The sequence below is a fragment of the Tenrec ecaudatus genome, chromosome 7, assembly GCF_050624435.1.
Source record: "Tenrec ecaudatus isolate mTenEca1 chromosome 7, mTenEca1.hap1, whole genome shotgun sequence".
NCBI classification, from domain to species: domain Eukaryota; kingdom Metazoa; phylum Chordata; class Mammalia; order Afrosoricida; family Tenrecidae; genus Tenrec; species Tenrec ecaudatus.
Window position 1 is genome coordinate 61,359,292 of NC_134536.1, and position 16,390 is coordinate 61,375,681.

Sequence of the window (16,390 nt, forward strand, 5' to 3'; positions counted from 1 at the left end):
CCCTCGGTGTGGCTGGTAGTTTTGAACTGCTGACCTTGGAGTGAGCAGCCGAATTCATAACCACTATGCCACCAGGGCTCCCAATCAGCAGATGGTATGTTCATATCAATAAAAACATGGTCCATACACACAAAGGAGCTCTGGCAGCATAGTGCTTACAAGCTGGGCTGTCGATGGAAGGTCAGCAGTTTGAAACCACCAAGGGAGAAAGATGACACTTCCTCTCCTGTGAAGATTTACAGGATCACAAACTCACACAGGCCGTTCTACTGGGGCCTAAAGGGTTGCTGTGAGTCGGAACTGACTCGAAAGTAAGGAGTTAGAGATACATAGAACCTCCCAGAGAAACGAAGCCCTGACATCGGCGACAGCGTAAGTGAGTGAGGCCAGTCAGACGCGAAAGGGCAGATAAGTATAATCATGAAGTGCCCGTAGTAGGGCAGCAGCAGAGATGGGAGTTTATTAGTGGGTACCAGGTGTGGGGAAAAGGAGCCAGAGGGGGACTGGAGGTTACGGCTTCAGGGACACTGGGTTTTAAAACACAAATCTTTAAAATTGTGAATTAGGTTGAGGGGGGCAGTCATCAATAATTGATTTGATTTGATCATCAGCAGTCCTATTAGCTTATCCTCCCTGATTTCTCCTGTCTCTTGTAGATGGCTATCCCCTCTGGACCCTCTATCTTGTTTCATCTGCCCTCCCCTGAAGACACACTGTTTCTGTGACGGAGGGTGAGAGAACTGGGACGGAGAGTGGGGAAGGGTGCCCGGCACGAAGAACACAATCAATGCCTCTGTGTCGGACAAGCACACAAGGTGCAAATGGTTTTGTGATGTAGATTTCTCACCATCATTGAAAACAGTGTTTCCAAAACTCAGCAACCATTCGCTGTAAGACTGGGGCAGGTAGCAAATGCTCTGCTCCTCTGCACCTTTCAGTGAGCTAGGCACAATCATGAGAGACCAGCGTCCGCAGCCCATCTCGGGTCAATCTACAATGGCCTTTGCATTAGCAAAGCCTCCATGAGCCCTCTTATCAAGTGTGCCTAAGGCTGCGTTTAAAATGGCAGAGCAAGGGAACAACAAGTGATCCAAAAGCAATGGCAAGGAGGGTGTAAGAGGCCTGGTAGGGCTTGATCAAGGGCAATGTAACCGAGAGGAATTACTGAAACCCAAATGAAGGCTGAGCATGATAGTGGGACAAGAGGAAAGTGAAAGGAAACAGGAAAGAACTTGGAGGCAAAGGGCATTTATAGAGGTCTAAATACAGGCATGTACATATGTAAATATATTTATATAATGATGGGAAACCTATGTGCATATATTTATAGGATTAGTATTAAGGTAGCAGATGGAAATTGGGCCTCCACTCAAGTACTCCCTCAATGCAAGAACACTTTGTTCTATTAAACTGGCATTCCATGGTGCTCACCTTCCCAAAATGATCGCTGAAGACAAAGCAGGTGCATAAGCAAATGTGGTGAAGAAAGCTGATGGTGCCCAGTTATCAAAAGATATAGCAGCCATCTAGCTGAGAAGCAACAATGCTCACATGGAAGAAGCACACCAGCCTGTGTGATCACGAGGTATCGATGGCAACAAAGAACAAAAAATCAAATCATTTTTTCAGGCATCAAAGAACCAAAAATCTTATCATTGGTAATGAGGGTGGAGTGCAGAGTGGAGACCCAAGTCCAATCTGTAGGCAATTGGACATCACCTTACAGAAGGATCACCGGGAGGAGACAAGCCAGTCAGGGTGCAGTGTAGCAACAATGACACTTAAACTTTCCTCTAGTTCTTAAATGCTTTCCCCCCCCCACTATCATGATCGCAATTTTACCTTACAAATATGGCTAGACCAGAGGATGTACACTGGTACAGAGAGGAACTGGAAACACAGGGAATCCAGGGCAGGGCCAGTGGTGAGAGTGGCGATAACAAGAGTATGGAGGGAAGTTGGGATAGAAAGCGGGAACCGATTACAAGGATCTATATATAACCTCCTCCCTGAAGAACAGACATCAGAAAAGTGGGTGAAGGGAAATGCCAGATGGTGTAAGGCATGACAAAATAATAATAATTTATAAATTATCAAGGGTTCATGAGGGGGGATGGGGAGGGAGGGGAAAAATGAGGAGCTGATACCAAGGGCTAAAGTAGAAAGCAAATGTTTTGAGAATGATGAGGGCAACAAATGTACAAATGTGCTTGACACAATGGAGGGATGTATAGATTGTGATAAGAGTTGTATGAGCCCCCAATAAAAGGATTTTTAAAAAAATGGCAGAGCAGCCTCCTCAATCAACTCTGAGAGTTGATTAGGGTTACGTCTGGCTAAACGGTTTTCTTTCTACCAAGATTCTATTATGTACACATTGAATGCGGGGAAAATTCTGGCTCATTTTCCATGGATACTCCTGGAGGTTATACCTGGTTGTACCACTTCTATGACTGTGTGTCTCTGGATAAGTAATCTAGCCTTTCTGTGCCTCAAAATGAAATTATCTTCACCACCATTCTATTTTGGCTCCTAAGTTCCCATGGCGCTTGTTTTTCTTGGTGGCATGTAAATGTTTTATTTTGTTTTGAAAAGCCATGGTCGTCCTAAGAGAGTTCAGTTCTGGCTACACTAGATTGCTGCACTAGCTTGCACGTGAGTTCTGCACATTTGAGGGCATGATTTTTTTATTGTACATTATATTAGGAGGAGAGTTGCGTTGTGGGATCATGGACTGTGTGGTCCAGCAGTTTAAGTTACTCATCAGCATCCCGAGAGTTTACCCTGACCCCCCTCCTCCCTGACTCTCCCTCTGGTGGGTTACTGCCTTCCCTTACACCCAGCTCTGCGGCCATCCTCCAGCTGGTCTGGTACTGTCTCTTCCCTTCTCTCTTCTCCCGCCCTTGGCAGTCTCCAAAGCCTGGGTACTTAGGGATGAATGCCTCTCTTTCTCTCTTTTAAATACGTTTTTCTCACGTATAAGTGCAGTCTCATATAATCTTTGTCCTTTTGTGATTGAGTAATGTCTCTCAGCTTGATGGTCTCCGGGTCCACTCCTGTGCTGAGGTGCTTCATGTTTCCCTCGCTGTTTATTAGTGGATTCTGGTAGGCATTTGGTTGTTTCCATCTTGCTATCATGAACAGGGCTGTGATGTACATGGGGTGCATGTGTCTGTCTGTGCTGTGGCTCGTGGGTCTTACTTCTTTAGGGTATGTACCCTGCAGACGGATTGCTGGACCGCATGGCATTTCGATTCCATGTTGTGTGAGGTGACGCAGTATTGCTTTCCACAGTGGTTGTATTGATTTTGTTTTGGAGAAGTTCTCCAAAAAAAATAAGTTCAAGGGGGAAGCAGCCTCCCTGAGAAAGAATCCAGTGCCAAATACGTCACAGGCTGCCCAGTCTGATGTGGTAGTCCACAGAGGCCTGGCTACTGCCCTCTTTTTTTTTTTGCCTAGCTTTCCCGTTTCTGTCCTGATTCTATCCATCTAGCTTCCCCCCCCCCCCACCTGTTGGCAGCTCAGTCAAAATCGGCAAGTGTATATCCCCTGCCTTACAAATGAAAGTGCAGGGTCTCCTATGAAAGGGCGGTACCTACTGATCTGGATGTACAAAGCCCACAGTCAGGTGTAATGAGCCAGTCAGTCCACTCACCTCTGCTTCCAGGTCTCCTACACGGATCTGCCCTGGCAGTCACGTGGCCGGAGGGGGGGGCGTCCAGGCTGAAAGGCCTGTTCCGCAGAGCCATGCCAGGGTTTGCTGGAAGCCACAAGTCTACACAAGCTGTGTGCTTTTTCCATGTGGGCTTTGTTGATTCTGAGCTAGATGGCCGCCTGTTTACCTTCAAGCCTTTAAGACCCCAGATGCTGTATCTTTTGACAGCCGGCCACTATCAGCTTTCTCTCAGGGGACATGGGAGAGGGGGAGGGGGGGGAAAGGAAGTGGTGTTAACCAATCCAGGGACAAGGGAACAACAAGTGATCCAAAATCAGAGGCAAGAAGGATGTAAGAAGCCTGGTAGGGATTGATCAAGGGCATTGTAGCTGAGAGGAATTACTGAAACCCAAATGAAGGTTGAGCAGGATAGTGGGAAAAGAGGAAAGTAAAAGGAAATAGAGGAAGGAACTAGGAGGCAAAAGGCATTTAAAGAGGTCTAAATACAGGCATGTACATATATAAATATATTTATATATGACAATGGGGAAATAGATCTATGTGCATATATTTATAGGTTTAGTATTAAGGTAGCAGATGGACATTGGGCCTCCACTCAAGTACTCCCTCAATGCAAGAATACTTTGTTCTGTTAAACTGGCATTCCACGATGCTCACCTTCCTGACACAATGGTTGAAGACCAATGTGTGCATAAGCAAATTACTTCTTGATATAAAGTCTCTCTTACACATATATGAGTGTCGCTGTATTTGTTTCTTTAATCAACTCGGCCTAACACAATCTGACACGTGAATTTTAAGATTATTTAACACGCAACAGTCTGCTCTATTTTCTCAAATAACACCTGAGGATATTTAAGGATTGAACAAAACAAAGCCATCTGGGGAAGTTTACACATTAACAGGGCTGAGAGATGGGGCAGAGTCTGGGACAGGTCAGGACCTCCCAGGAAACTCAAAGGGTCTACCAGTGGCCCCAGAGTCTGTCCGTGGCTCCAAAATTCAAGCCCTTTACTTTCTCCATTGTCCTATGATAGTATTTGTGTCAGTGCAGTGTTGCCTAGACTGCCTCACTTTGTCTATTTGCCCATTTTTGTTCTGCACTGCTCAGTCTGTGGTGCAGAACACAGAACCGAATATAAACTTACATGTGCTCTACGCCCTGCTTCTCAGTCGTAGGAGGGAACCTTGCACTGCCCAAATGTCCACAGACTCCCAAAGACCAGAGATCAAAGGCAAGGGTACCGGGGCTGGAAATAAGGCCCCATGATTCCTTCTCATCCACCTTGCAGCAGAATAGCTGGGGTGGCAGTGCAGTGCCCGTCTCTGCCTTTAGTTTTGAGAAAACAGGAAGGTGTAAGTCCAGCAAGGCTGAAGGTGAGTAGCACCCATTTGAGGGTGACCTGAAGAAGGCGCGAGAGTCCTTCATAAAATGATTTAACAACAAGAACAACAACAACATGGGACTAAGAATCTGAGCCCTGTGTTCAGCCCGTGATGCTGAGCAGCACGCCATGGGTGACCTGAACAAGCATAGCTTCTCCGAGTTGTTTCCTGGGTTAGAGATACAGGGTTATTTATTGTAGTCACCCTTGTGACAGTTACATGAAAAAGCTTGCCCAGCATAGATTCCTGATAAATGTTAGCCAACGTGTCTGTGGGAGACCCAAGGAGGAGGAAGCACGGGGCCGTTCCCATTTCCCCGGCTCAGCGTTCTGAGCTCTGGCTGGAAGCAGCAAGCCCGTCCCGACCACAGTATGCACGGAGGGGTCCTGCCCAGTGAGCCTGCCAACTCCACGCCAGCCCTGGCCCACGGCAGCACCCGGCATTACTCAAAAGTCATAAAATATTTGAGGTACTGCATAGTCCCTACTTATTGGCTTGTTAGCCTCAGATTCCATTTCTCATGTAAAACTACTACTTGTTTTTTTCCCAAATACAACTGGACTTGGAGTCCACGGATTTGCCCTGTGAGCGGTCCAAAAAGATTATGTGGGTAACCACAACAGCAGATAAATGGGATTATTCCTACCAGGTCAAAGTTTTTCTTGAGAACAGTCACACACGTGCCACAAACCCAGCACACTTACATCTTATCAGTGTTTTTTAAAAAAGCAAAGTCAGGGTAATAAACACATGTAATATAGATTGTAAGGCATGACTCAGTTGCCTTTGCCTTCAGAGAGAGCTACGCGGTCTCGAGCTTAAAACCAACAACTTGACCCACACAGGTGCCCTGAACCAAAGAACAGGTTCTTTTCAAGGTGGCAGGAAAACCTTGGAAACGAGAGCATCATCCTCATGCCGAGGAGGGTGCGTTTCGTGCCGCGAGGAACCGTATCATCATTGTCTCCTCAAGCATGCGTCATCCTCTGGCTGACATGACCGTCCAGTGCTGTCTGGACACTGATGCCCTGGCTATGGCTCCTGCACCCTACTTCTGCACACATCACCTGAGTATCCTTGGGGTTTCCAGCAGCCACCCTGGAAGGCAGTCACCTATGGACTGGTCTGCGCTGGATGGCCACTCCGAGCTCCTAGTCCTTCCTTCCATAAACTTGCAATTGTGACCAAACCAAAACTCACTGCTGCTGAGTTGGTCAGAAGGTGCAAAAGCTACCCCCGTGGGTGTGGCAGGAGGAGGAGGGGCAGGGGAGAGGTGAGGTCCTAAAAGTCAGAGGGGCCGGGTCGTGGAGGGCCTTGTGAGGTTTTGAGGGGCATCAACTTACTGTGAGAGATGGGGAACGACTGGAAAGCTTTCTACGGACGGACCTACCTTTGGAAAGAATGCCCGTGTTAAGAAAAGCCTACAGGGGCAGGGGAGAGAGCAGGGAGTCCAGTTTGGAGGCCACTTCAGTGGACGGTGGTGGTCTGGGCTGACCTGTCAGTCACAGGGACAGTAAGAAGTGGGTGTTTCTGAAGGGAGAACCACCCCGACCTCTAACTATTACCTCCGTGTAGAGAGATGGAAAGGGGAGTCAGCTGAGAGGCTGGGACTGCCATCTGCTGAGAGGAGCTGGCTTAGGGCCAAGCGAGCAGGAATGTGGGGTTGGACAAGGGAAGTCTGAAGTCACCAAGTCAGCAGGAGGCGATCGATCTAAGTCGAGTGGGGAGCTCAGGAAGAAATAGACACGTGGCCTCATCAGCACATACATATGAGAAGTTTGAACCTAGGAGAAGGAATTTGAACCTACAAAGAAGAGACAGAGACCAAGGAACAAGCCCCTGGACTCTGATACTCAAAAGGTCAGAGGGAAAGAGGAATCAGCAAAATACATGGGAAAGTGTGATCGATCCGGAAACAGGGGAAATCAAGGGAGCATTAAGCTCCTTAAAGTCCAGTGAAGAAACACTGGAAAAGAAAGCTTTAAAACCTAACCCTCAGGTACAGGGTACAATTCATTAAACCTGAGGCAGCTTCTTACTATTTGGGGCGCTAGGCGTAACTAATCAGACTTGTCCCCTTAAAAATGAAACATAACAATTCATTCCAAGTGGACCACACAGCCCTTAAAAAAAAAAACAAAAAACGAAACCTGATACCCAAGACCCCATTTCAGTGTTACAGAGCTTTTCCTACCCGCTGCCCAATCGGACATGGCCTTTCCCTTCTGAGCCTTCTCTAGCTCCCCTAGGAACCACCCAGACAGCAACCACACTGCAGCCACTGTTGTGCAAGGAGCTGGGCTAAATGTCTGACACACATTCTCCCCTGCAGCTCACAACAACTCAGCAACATTAGGATTAGCCCGTTCCACACCCCAGAAAGCTGGTGATTGGAGAGGCTGCCCACAGCCATGCCACCAGCCAAAGCCAGGTTTCAACCTACACCTGGCTCCCTTCATGTGCTCTCCCTTAAGCACTAGGCAATCCTGCCTCTTCCATGGAAGATGTACAAACACCATTATCAACGCGGCACTTTTCCTGGGGCCACGGGCAAGTTATTTAATCTCTTCAAGCCTTGGACCTTTCGTCCACACGCTGAGAGTGGTCTATGATAACTATTGTCGGCTAAGATAACTTAGGAACAACTGCTCTGGAAACTTTCAACTGTGTCATTGTTACGTTCAATAGCGTGGATGCATGCGCCTTCCAGCTAGGTCTCTACGCCACGTCTGTGCATCCCCTTCACCATCCAATAGGAGCTTAACAGGAATGGGGAACCAACCTACCAGTCTCTAGTCTCTAGTTCAAGAGACCTTTACCCTTCCGAAGAAGGAAAGCGATGTTGTTTCATGACGCCCGAGTTAAGTGTCCATAATTCAAACCTTCAGCTGCACGCCAGTAGCAGAGACTTAAGCCTTCAAGGCATTGAGATGTCTTAAGTTTGTGCTCCAAAGTAGCTTTCAGTTCCTTACCAGTTGGATAAGGAATACTAATAATAAAAACAAAAGCACTCCAGTAAATAATATAAAAAAGTTAGGTTGTTGTAGGCTTGCTACCAGGTAAGGAAGGGTCCAATATTACTTATTTTGCCGACTTCCCAGGTTGGTGCTTAAGGCCAAGTGAATTAGTATATGCAAAATGAATGTACAAATTACAAATATATAACCAGAAATAACTAGATAGTGACCTACCAGTTGTCCTTTGGTAAATTTCTAGCTCAGCAAAGTGGAGAGAATGATTGATCTGGGTGTGTTTACCTGGCCATACAAAGAGCATTAAAAAGGGGGAGAGGGAGAGGTTTCTACTCATTCTCAGAGAGAATAATAAATATGCTCCTGACTGCAGACCTTACAGAGGAAGTTGGTTAGTGAAGTTGATCCTTACACTATATTAACTATATAGTCCAACTACAACAACAAAAGGCTTCTAAGAGTTCAAGTATGAACTCCTGAAAATATGAAAATGACAATTAGATCAAAATGTGGCCACATATTGTGTCTGTTACATGAATTTCATACGAGGTCATTATACCAAGTATCTCCAATCAAAAAACATAAAATAAAACTCACTGACATCACATCAATCCTGACTCATAGTGACCCCCACTCATAGGAAAGGGTGGAACTGCCCTTTGTAGGTTTCTGAGACTGAAACTCTTTACGGGAATAGAAAGCCTCATCTTTCTCCTGAGGAGTAACTGGTGGTTTTGAACTGTTTCACCTGTGGACAGCAGTCCAACACATATCAACTATGCCACCAAGTATCTCAGGTTCCTGAAAATGTCAAGTAGCTGAGAAGAGTACCAAACTTAATTTCCCCCTCGGCTTCCCCTTGCTCCTCCTAGTCGCTTCCTCTACTGCTCTGGAACAAGAAAGAAGAACTGAGATATCAGACTTACTCTTAGGCTGAGGCCCTGCCTCCCGCTTCTCTTCTTGTTTCCTTGGCCTAGTCCCTATTTCAACTAAGCACAGAGACCCAGGAAGTACTGATGAACTGGCTTCTGAACTGCTGATATGAAACTTCCCCAAAACTCTTCAAAGAAAAATTGCATAAATATCCAAAAGTATTAGATTGTAAATTTGAAGAGATCTACTCTTCTCCATTCCACCCTTCCTTCAAACCCTTCCCTCTCCTCTCTCTCTCACAGTTATGCTAGTATCATTTTCTCTATCATTTATCAATTATGTCGCACTGTAAATATTTTCCAGTCATATGTGCAAAAAAGTAAAGGGGACAGAATTATAAAGTTTGGTGCCACGAGCAAATACTATAGACACGGCTCATTCTTGTTTGGAGGTAAAGAGGCTGAAATTTGCCCTCTGGAACAGAAATAAACAATATAACCTGCTTGATCATTGAAATCTAGCTCCCTATGAAACCCCAGCAAAAAGTCCCTTGCAGGGCATTCCTGCATCTTTTCTCAAACATGCTTCTCAATAGAATCCCTGTTTCCCAGAAGTAGATGTAAAGCATCTTTGTGTATGGAGGCCACTGGTTGCTTTGCTAAATACCTAATTTCTGCAGCCTTTTGTTGAAAAACAACTTACGCTGGCAAACCATCCATTACCTTTGTCCTTCATTCACATGACTAGGTCCCGCCAAGTTTTTTTGTGTTGGTGGTATTTGCCCCAAGGCTTTCAGTCTTACTTAAAAACAAAATAAAGCAACAACAACAAAAACAGCTGTTTTTGTTTGTTTGGAGATGTTAAAATACCAAAGCACACAAGGACACGGATCCTCTATTTAATGGCCGGTGGGTGTGCCAGCAAGGACCTGGGAGACCATTAATTTCAAGCGGCTCCAAATGATCAGCAGGATAATGTTTGAGGTCAACTGCACCATGATCCGTCTTGTTTTTCCAGGAAGAATGTCTGCGTGGGCTCATCACGCCTTAAAGACGCATACTCACCAAGTGAACGTAAGGCACAAAGTATCCAAAAAGTGCCAGCGGTATTCCCACGGCCCACACCGCGTAAGCAGTCACCCTGAAGATGGCGAAGTTGAAGACTTTTTTTGGCGGGCTGAACTTTCTTCTGGAGAAGAGGGAGGCACCTTTGGCTCCTTTGGTCCCACTGTCTTTGTCCGTGGCACCCAGGGGTCGGTAAGTGAAGCCAGCCAGGAAGAGCACGAACATGAAGATGCAGAGGACTCTCATGGTGTTGAAGAGGCCCAAGCTGTCCGTCAGCACCCTCAGGAGGAAAGGCAGCAGGATGGTGAAGACACTGCTGCCGGCGGTGACCATGCCATTGACCAGTCCAAGACGCTTCTTGAAATAATGTCCCAAGATCACCAAGGAGGGCTGGTAGGCAAAGGAGCAGCCGCAGGCAAATATGATTCCGTAGGTGAGGTACAGAGGGTCGATGGAACTGCGCAGGGATGAGAAGGGGGGGTGCAACCTTCATTATCTTTGTCACGAGCTTGGTAGGACAAAACCTTAGCGCAAACGTGCTCTCTTCACAGCACACTGCGGGGGGAGGTTAATAAACAGGACTGCAGCCCTGAAAGTAATTTAACAGGAGTGAATCACAAAAATAAACCCTCGAATGTGTGAGAATGGACCACCGAAGTCCAGAGAGAGCGAGCTGCCCAGCCCCTTTCTGGGGAGTCCAGGCAAGCCAGACAGCACTGGGAAGGAAGAAGAAAGACTCGAACTATTGAACTATGTTGATCCTACTGCCATTTTCCCAAGTGCCTACTTAGCTGTCTCTTACCAAAGGGGAAAAAAGAGTTGCACTTGACTTTCCTCCCCAAGGTCAGGCCAGGAATGTTTGCACAGAGGAGTAGCCTAAGGGCTGTGGACCAACCTTCGCCCTGTATTGCGCTACGTTTGGTGTTGGGCAAGATAGCGAGAAATCATATTCAGGTAGCAGGCAGACTAAACTACACGAGCTCATGAGTGACTCCCGTTCGTAAGTTTTCAGCCATGCCTGCCTCCAAAGAACAAGAAGGGACGGAGAGCTTTCTAGTGCAGCAAATAAACGTAACTGCACACCTCTCACCAAGGGAAAGAATCATGGCCTGACTTCCTTGGAATCCACCAGGGTCCGAGGTTAACCGTGAACTGAAGGGTTTTGTTTGGTTTTCCTTTGGAAAAGTCCAATTTGAAAGAGCATTTGTCAGTATTAAAGGCAAAGTATTTATTGGAAACGAAGATAAAGTTAGTTAATAATTAAATTTTGGAGAATAATGCTAGGATAGCAATGTGCCAAAGTAATCAGAAGGAACTCTAGAATCTGATAAAATTAATGTACTACAATAGCTCTGCCTGAGATGCCCCCCCACCCCCTGATCGCCATTTTCAAATCAGACCCCCAAATCAATCGTGGGTTTTCCCAGATCCACTTTACCTCCCCCTTTGCTATATCTCTACTCCTTATTCAACAAACACACAGCAAGCAGCTACTGTGCATCAGACACTTGGTGAGAAAGATATTTTAAAATACAGTTCTGCCTTCAAACTACTCGTTCTGCTTAGTGAAACAAAATACCCACCCCACAAAATAAGAGCATAATACAGTACAAAAATATACGCTAATATTTCACTCATTCTGAATCAACCTTTCCACTACACCTGGCACAGGTACTGACAGTGGGTACCTGGAAGCTTCCAGATCAAAAAGGATCCATGATGAGAGAGTAAATAACACAATGCTAAATTATTACTGCTAAAAAAAGAACTAAAGGTAAACGATTTAATCAAATCATCTAAGCAGAACTTTAGTCATTTAAAAAATTAGAAGAAAAAAATCAGGTATTTTAAATATTGAAGATCTAATTTCTATCAAAATCTGATGTGCTGCTCTGGCTAATGATTCAATTTAGAAGTCCTGTTACTCAAAGTTGTGAGCAATGCAAAGGGGAGTTTTTGAAATGCTTCATTTCAAGGTATAAAACAGTTGTATTATAGCTAAGAGCAACATGGGGAGGGGGAAGCCCTTACCTTACAAAAGAACTGGACAAGAGCCCAACGAATCCGACTGCAGCGCCCACCACGGCTGTTTTCCGACAACCAAACAGGTCTGTGAAGACGCTGACTATTGGGCAGCAGAAGAAGATCATCCCCATGGAGAGAGAACTTACCAAGGCTGCAAAGGGGGAGAGAGGAGGGGAACACATCAGCACATGGGAAAGGATAACTGAACTTACTCCATCTTGATACTTGATACATGCTTAGGAGCACGCTCACACACACAGTAACAAGGACTGATAAATACAGGGAAGCGGATGCTAACATTTAGTGGCGAACCTGAGTCACAGCCCAAAGCAGTGACTAATTGTAAACAGCGTGACAATTACATGTCTAATCAATAGTTTGAGAAGTTTGTACTCTTAAACATTTCTCTGTGATCCATGTGCTATAAATTTATACGTTGGTGGTGCTGTGGGTGAGGCAGTAGATTGAGCACGACAAGTTGGTACCAGATGCTCCAAGGGAGAACACGGAGGCTCTCTGTTCCTGTAAAGATACAGAGTCTCGGGAATCCTATAACGGGTCCCTAGAAGTCAGAATGGACTTGTAGTGGCATTGGACTTTTGAGGGGAAGTGAGGTGGAGTTACTGTATATACACTCTCGAACATAAGCTGACCCAAATATCAGCCAAGGCACCTAATTTTGCCAATAGAACGGCATACAAAATGTGCTGGAAAACTTGGCTTGTAGACGAGTACATGTGGTATACATGGGTTTTGAAGAGACATGCTGTAGACAGTCAAAGTACAAAGAGATGATGCCCACGGTGTCAGAATACTGACCCATTCTCTCACATGCACACAGAGGCAGAATGTTTTTGGGTGGATTTGTTGACCTGGATAATAGCTACTGGGTGTTTATTTATAAAACCAACCATGTGCTACCCTCATGAAGAGGTCGTTGAAAATATGGATGCTCTATATACAAAGCCTGGTGAAGAAATCAGATGGTACCCAGCTATCAGAAAGGACAGCATCTGAGGCCTTAATGGCTTGTTTTAAAACAAGCAGCCATCTAAGTGAGGTATCAGCTAAGTCAGCTACACGGAAAATGCACACCAGCCGGTATGACCCACGGGTTATAAGTAATGCAATCTAAATATGGAGGAGGAAACTGTATTAGAGCTTCAATTCTGAACATCCAGTTTGCAGATGGTTACGGATGACATTGGAAAGCCCACAATCCATTAGGAAGGTCTCAATGCATTAAGCCTCTGATGAGTACCCTCTGACCACACACCAGGGATGAGAGTAGCTTGCTATCAAACAGTGGGCACTGCAAAGTGAGTAAGTACAGATGTACGCAGTTAGGTTAAAATGTAACACATTATCATTTGAGCTCCCTTTTGACCCGTTTTAAATATCTCTCTAGGCTATAAAAAAAAGATAGGTTTTTCCTTTTTTGAAATTAACAAAATCAGAAATCATAACTTCCTACTCTACTTAGGTAAAAAACTAAACAAGAGAAAACTGATAAAGAGAAACAAATATTAAGTATAAAGCAAGATTTAAAAAATATCATTTTATGGTGGGCTCTTATAGCTCTTATCACAATCCATTCATAAATCTGTTGTGTCAACCACATTTGTACATAAGTTACCATCATCGTCTTCTTTCTTTCTTTTTTTTTTGCCTGACCCTAGCTAGCCCTGGCAATTTTTTAAATTATTAAACCATTTTATTGGGAGCTCATATAGCTCTTATCACAATCCATGCATCGTGTCAAGCACATTTGTACATATGTTGCCATCATCATTTTCAAAACATTTTATTTCTACTTGAGCCCTTGGTATCAGCTCATCCCTCCCTCATGAACCCTTGATAATTTATATATATATTTTCATGTCTTACACTGACCGCTGTCTCCCTTCACCCACTTTTCTGTTGTCTGTCCTCCAGGGAGGGGGGTAGATGTCAATCATTGTGATTGGTTGCCCCTTCCCCCCGCCCCACACACGTTCCCCTTCCCCTCCTGGTATCAATATTCTCATAATTGGTCCTGAAGAGTTAATCTGTTCTGGATTCCCTATGTTGAGAGCTCTTATCTGTACCAGTGTACATACTCTGGTCTAGCCGGATTTGTAAGGTAGAATTGGGGTCATGACAGTGGGGGAGAAGTATTAAAAACTAGAGGACAGGTATATGTTTCATTGGTGCTATACTGTACTCTGACTCGCCCATCTTTTTCTTGTGACCCTTCTGTGAGGGGATGTCCAATTGTCTACAGATAGGTTTTGGGTCTCCACTCCGCCCTCCCCCTCATTCACATCAATATGATTTTTGTTCTGGATCTTTGATGTCTGATATCTGATCCCATCAACACCCCGTGATCACAAAGGCTGATGTGCTTCTTCCATGTGGGCTTTGTTGCTTCTCAGATAGATGGCCACTTGTTTATTTTCAAGCCTTTAAGACCCCAGATGCTATATCTTTTGATAGCTGGGCACCATCAGCTTTCTTCACCACATTTGCTTTTATGCACCCGCTTTGTCTTCAGCAATAGTGTCAGAGAAGGTGAGCATCACAAAATTCAGGGTTATTAGAACAAAGTGTTCTTAAAGATTTTTGTGGCAAGGAAATGAGTCTGTAAATTCTTCTAAAGCCAAGCAACAAATTACCAGGACCTAATAGAATTTAAAATGGCAGATCATCTTTGGAACCCAGTAATTATGAGTTTGGTACAGGACCCACAAGGAGCCTTGGACAACAGCACAGAGTACCCCACCTCTACAGCCACAGAATGTTCTTTTGGCAAGTCACTTCACCGCCAAGGCTGGTTTCTGATCTTAAAAGTGGATCACATACCTTTCCAGGAATCTCCCGTATTAAAAAGAATGCACGGAAATCTCAGTATGTGGTATATACCATCAGTGTTCAGTAATCTATCGTTTGTGAAGACAACAATAGATGGTCTTACAAAATGACGATGATCCACCAGTGGACTCTGAAGTTCACTAGCACGTAGCCCCCTCGTTGCCATCCATTTGCTTCAGGCTCCCAGCTACCATAGAGGGAAAGGGGGAGCTTCCGGAGCTGTACATCCTTACTGGTGTAGAAAGCCTCACCTTTCTCCTGAGGAGTGACTGGTGGGTTCAAACTGCTGGCCTTGTAGTTAGCAACCCAACACCTACCCAACAACACCACCAGTCTCCTGACTAGTGTGTGGATAGCTCTCATTCTTCCACAGGGGACACAGATCCAGGGCCTAGGTTGTCGCTGCTGTTAGGAGGTGCTGTCCAGCCAATTTTGAGTTACAGCAGCACTGCGTGCCAGACTAGAATTGTTCCACAAAGTTGTTGGGAGTAAATGTCTAGATCTTACTCCCACAGAGCTCCTGGGTGCAAACCACCATCCTTTCAGTGAAGCATCAGTGAACCATAGTACCACCAGGGCGCCTTCTGGGCCCTATACAAAGGAGATATTCTTAATGACTGGGTCCAAAGGGTCTTCCATTTTAAATGATATGGATTTAAATCAGCTACATATTTTTTATTTTCTTTTTTGACTTGATTTTAAATATGCATGTGAAAGTTGAACACTAAATAAGGATGTCTAAAGAAGAATCAGCGCATTTGAGTTGCGGTGCTGGAGAAGAATGTTGAAAGGATGAACAACCAGAGTCAAAGATGGCAAGACTTCTGCTTACATAGGTTGGACATGTTGTCAGGAGAGCCCAGACCCTGGAGAAGGGAAAAGTGGAGGGGAAGGGGGGAAAGAGGAAGGCCCTCAACAAGAGGGATGACACAGCGACTGCAACAATGAGCTCCAACACAGGAACAGGTGTGAGGACTGGGCCATGTTGCACTCTGTGGGGCACAGGGTTGATATGGGCCGGAACCAACTCTATGGCACCTAACAAGACTGCAATGAAACCACACAAACCTATGAGAATGTCTTAAAGGGGCACCTGTCATACCGAGTGTGTCGGTAAGGATGTGCAGCACCTGGAAATCTCAAATACTGCTAGCAGGAATGTAAAATAGCACAACGAATCTGAAAACAGTCTAACCATTTCTTTAGAAGTTTAGCATACGCCTACTATAGGACCCGGGAGAAAGATGAGGCTCTCTCTTCCCATAAAGAGTTACAGTCTCGGAGACACCTAGGGGCAGTTCTACCCAACCCACAGGGTTGCTAATAAGTTGGGATCGACTGAATGGCAGTGAAATCATATGACCCAGTCATTACCATTTTGTGTTATTTTAAATCTGAAAGAAATAAAATCGTATGTCCCTATAAATACTTGTACACAAATGTGTATAGTGGCTTTATTTCTAATAAAAAACTAGAAAGAACTCAAATGTCCAGAATGAGGTGACTAGACAAACAATAATGTATTACTACTGAGCTATGAACAA

General features: G+C 45.1%; 1 protein-coding gene across 1 annotated transcript in view; it reads right to left on the reverse strand.

Moving 5' to 3' along the window:
- SLC16A10 (solute carrier family 16 member 10) overlaps positions 1–16,390 on the reverse strand; it is a 118,981-nt gene that overhangs the window by 26,948 nt on the left and 75,643 nt on the right. Inside the window, exons 2-3 of the mRNA XM_075553986.1 lie at positions 12,003–12,147; positions 9,972–10,428 (exon numbers count right to left, since the gene is read on the reverse strand). Coding sequence (XP_075410101.1) covers positions 9,972–10,428; positions 12,003–12,147 — 602 coding nt within the window. The remainder of the gene's footprint in view (positions 1–9,971; positions 10,429–12,002; positions 12,148–16,390) is intronic.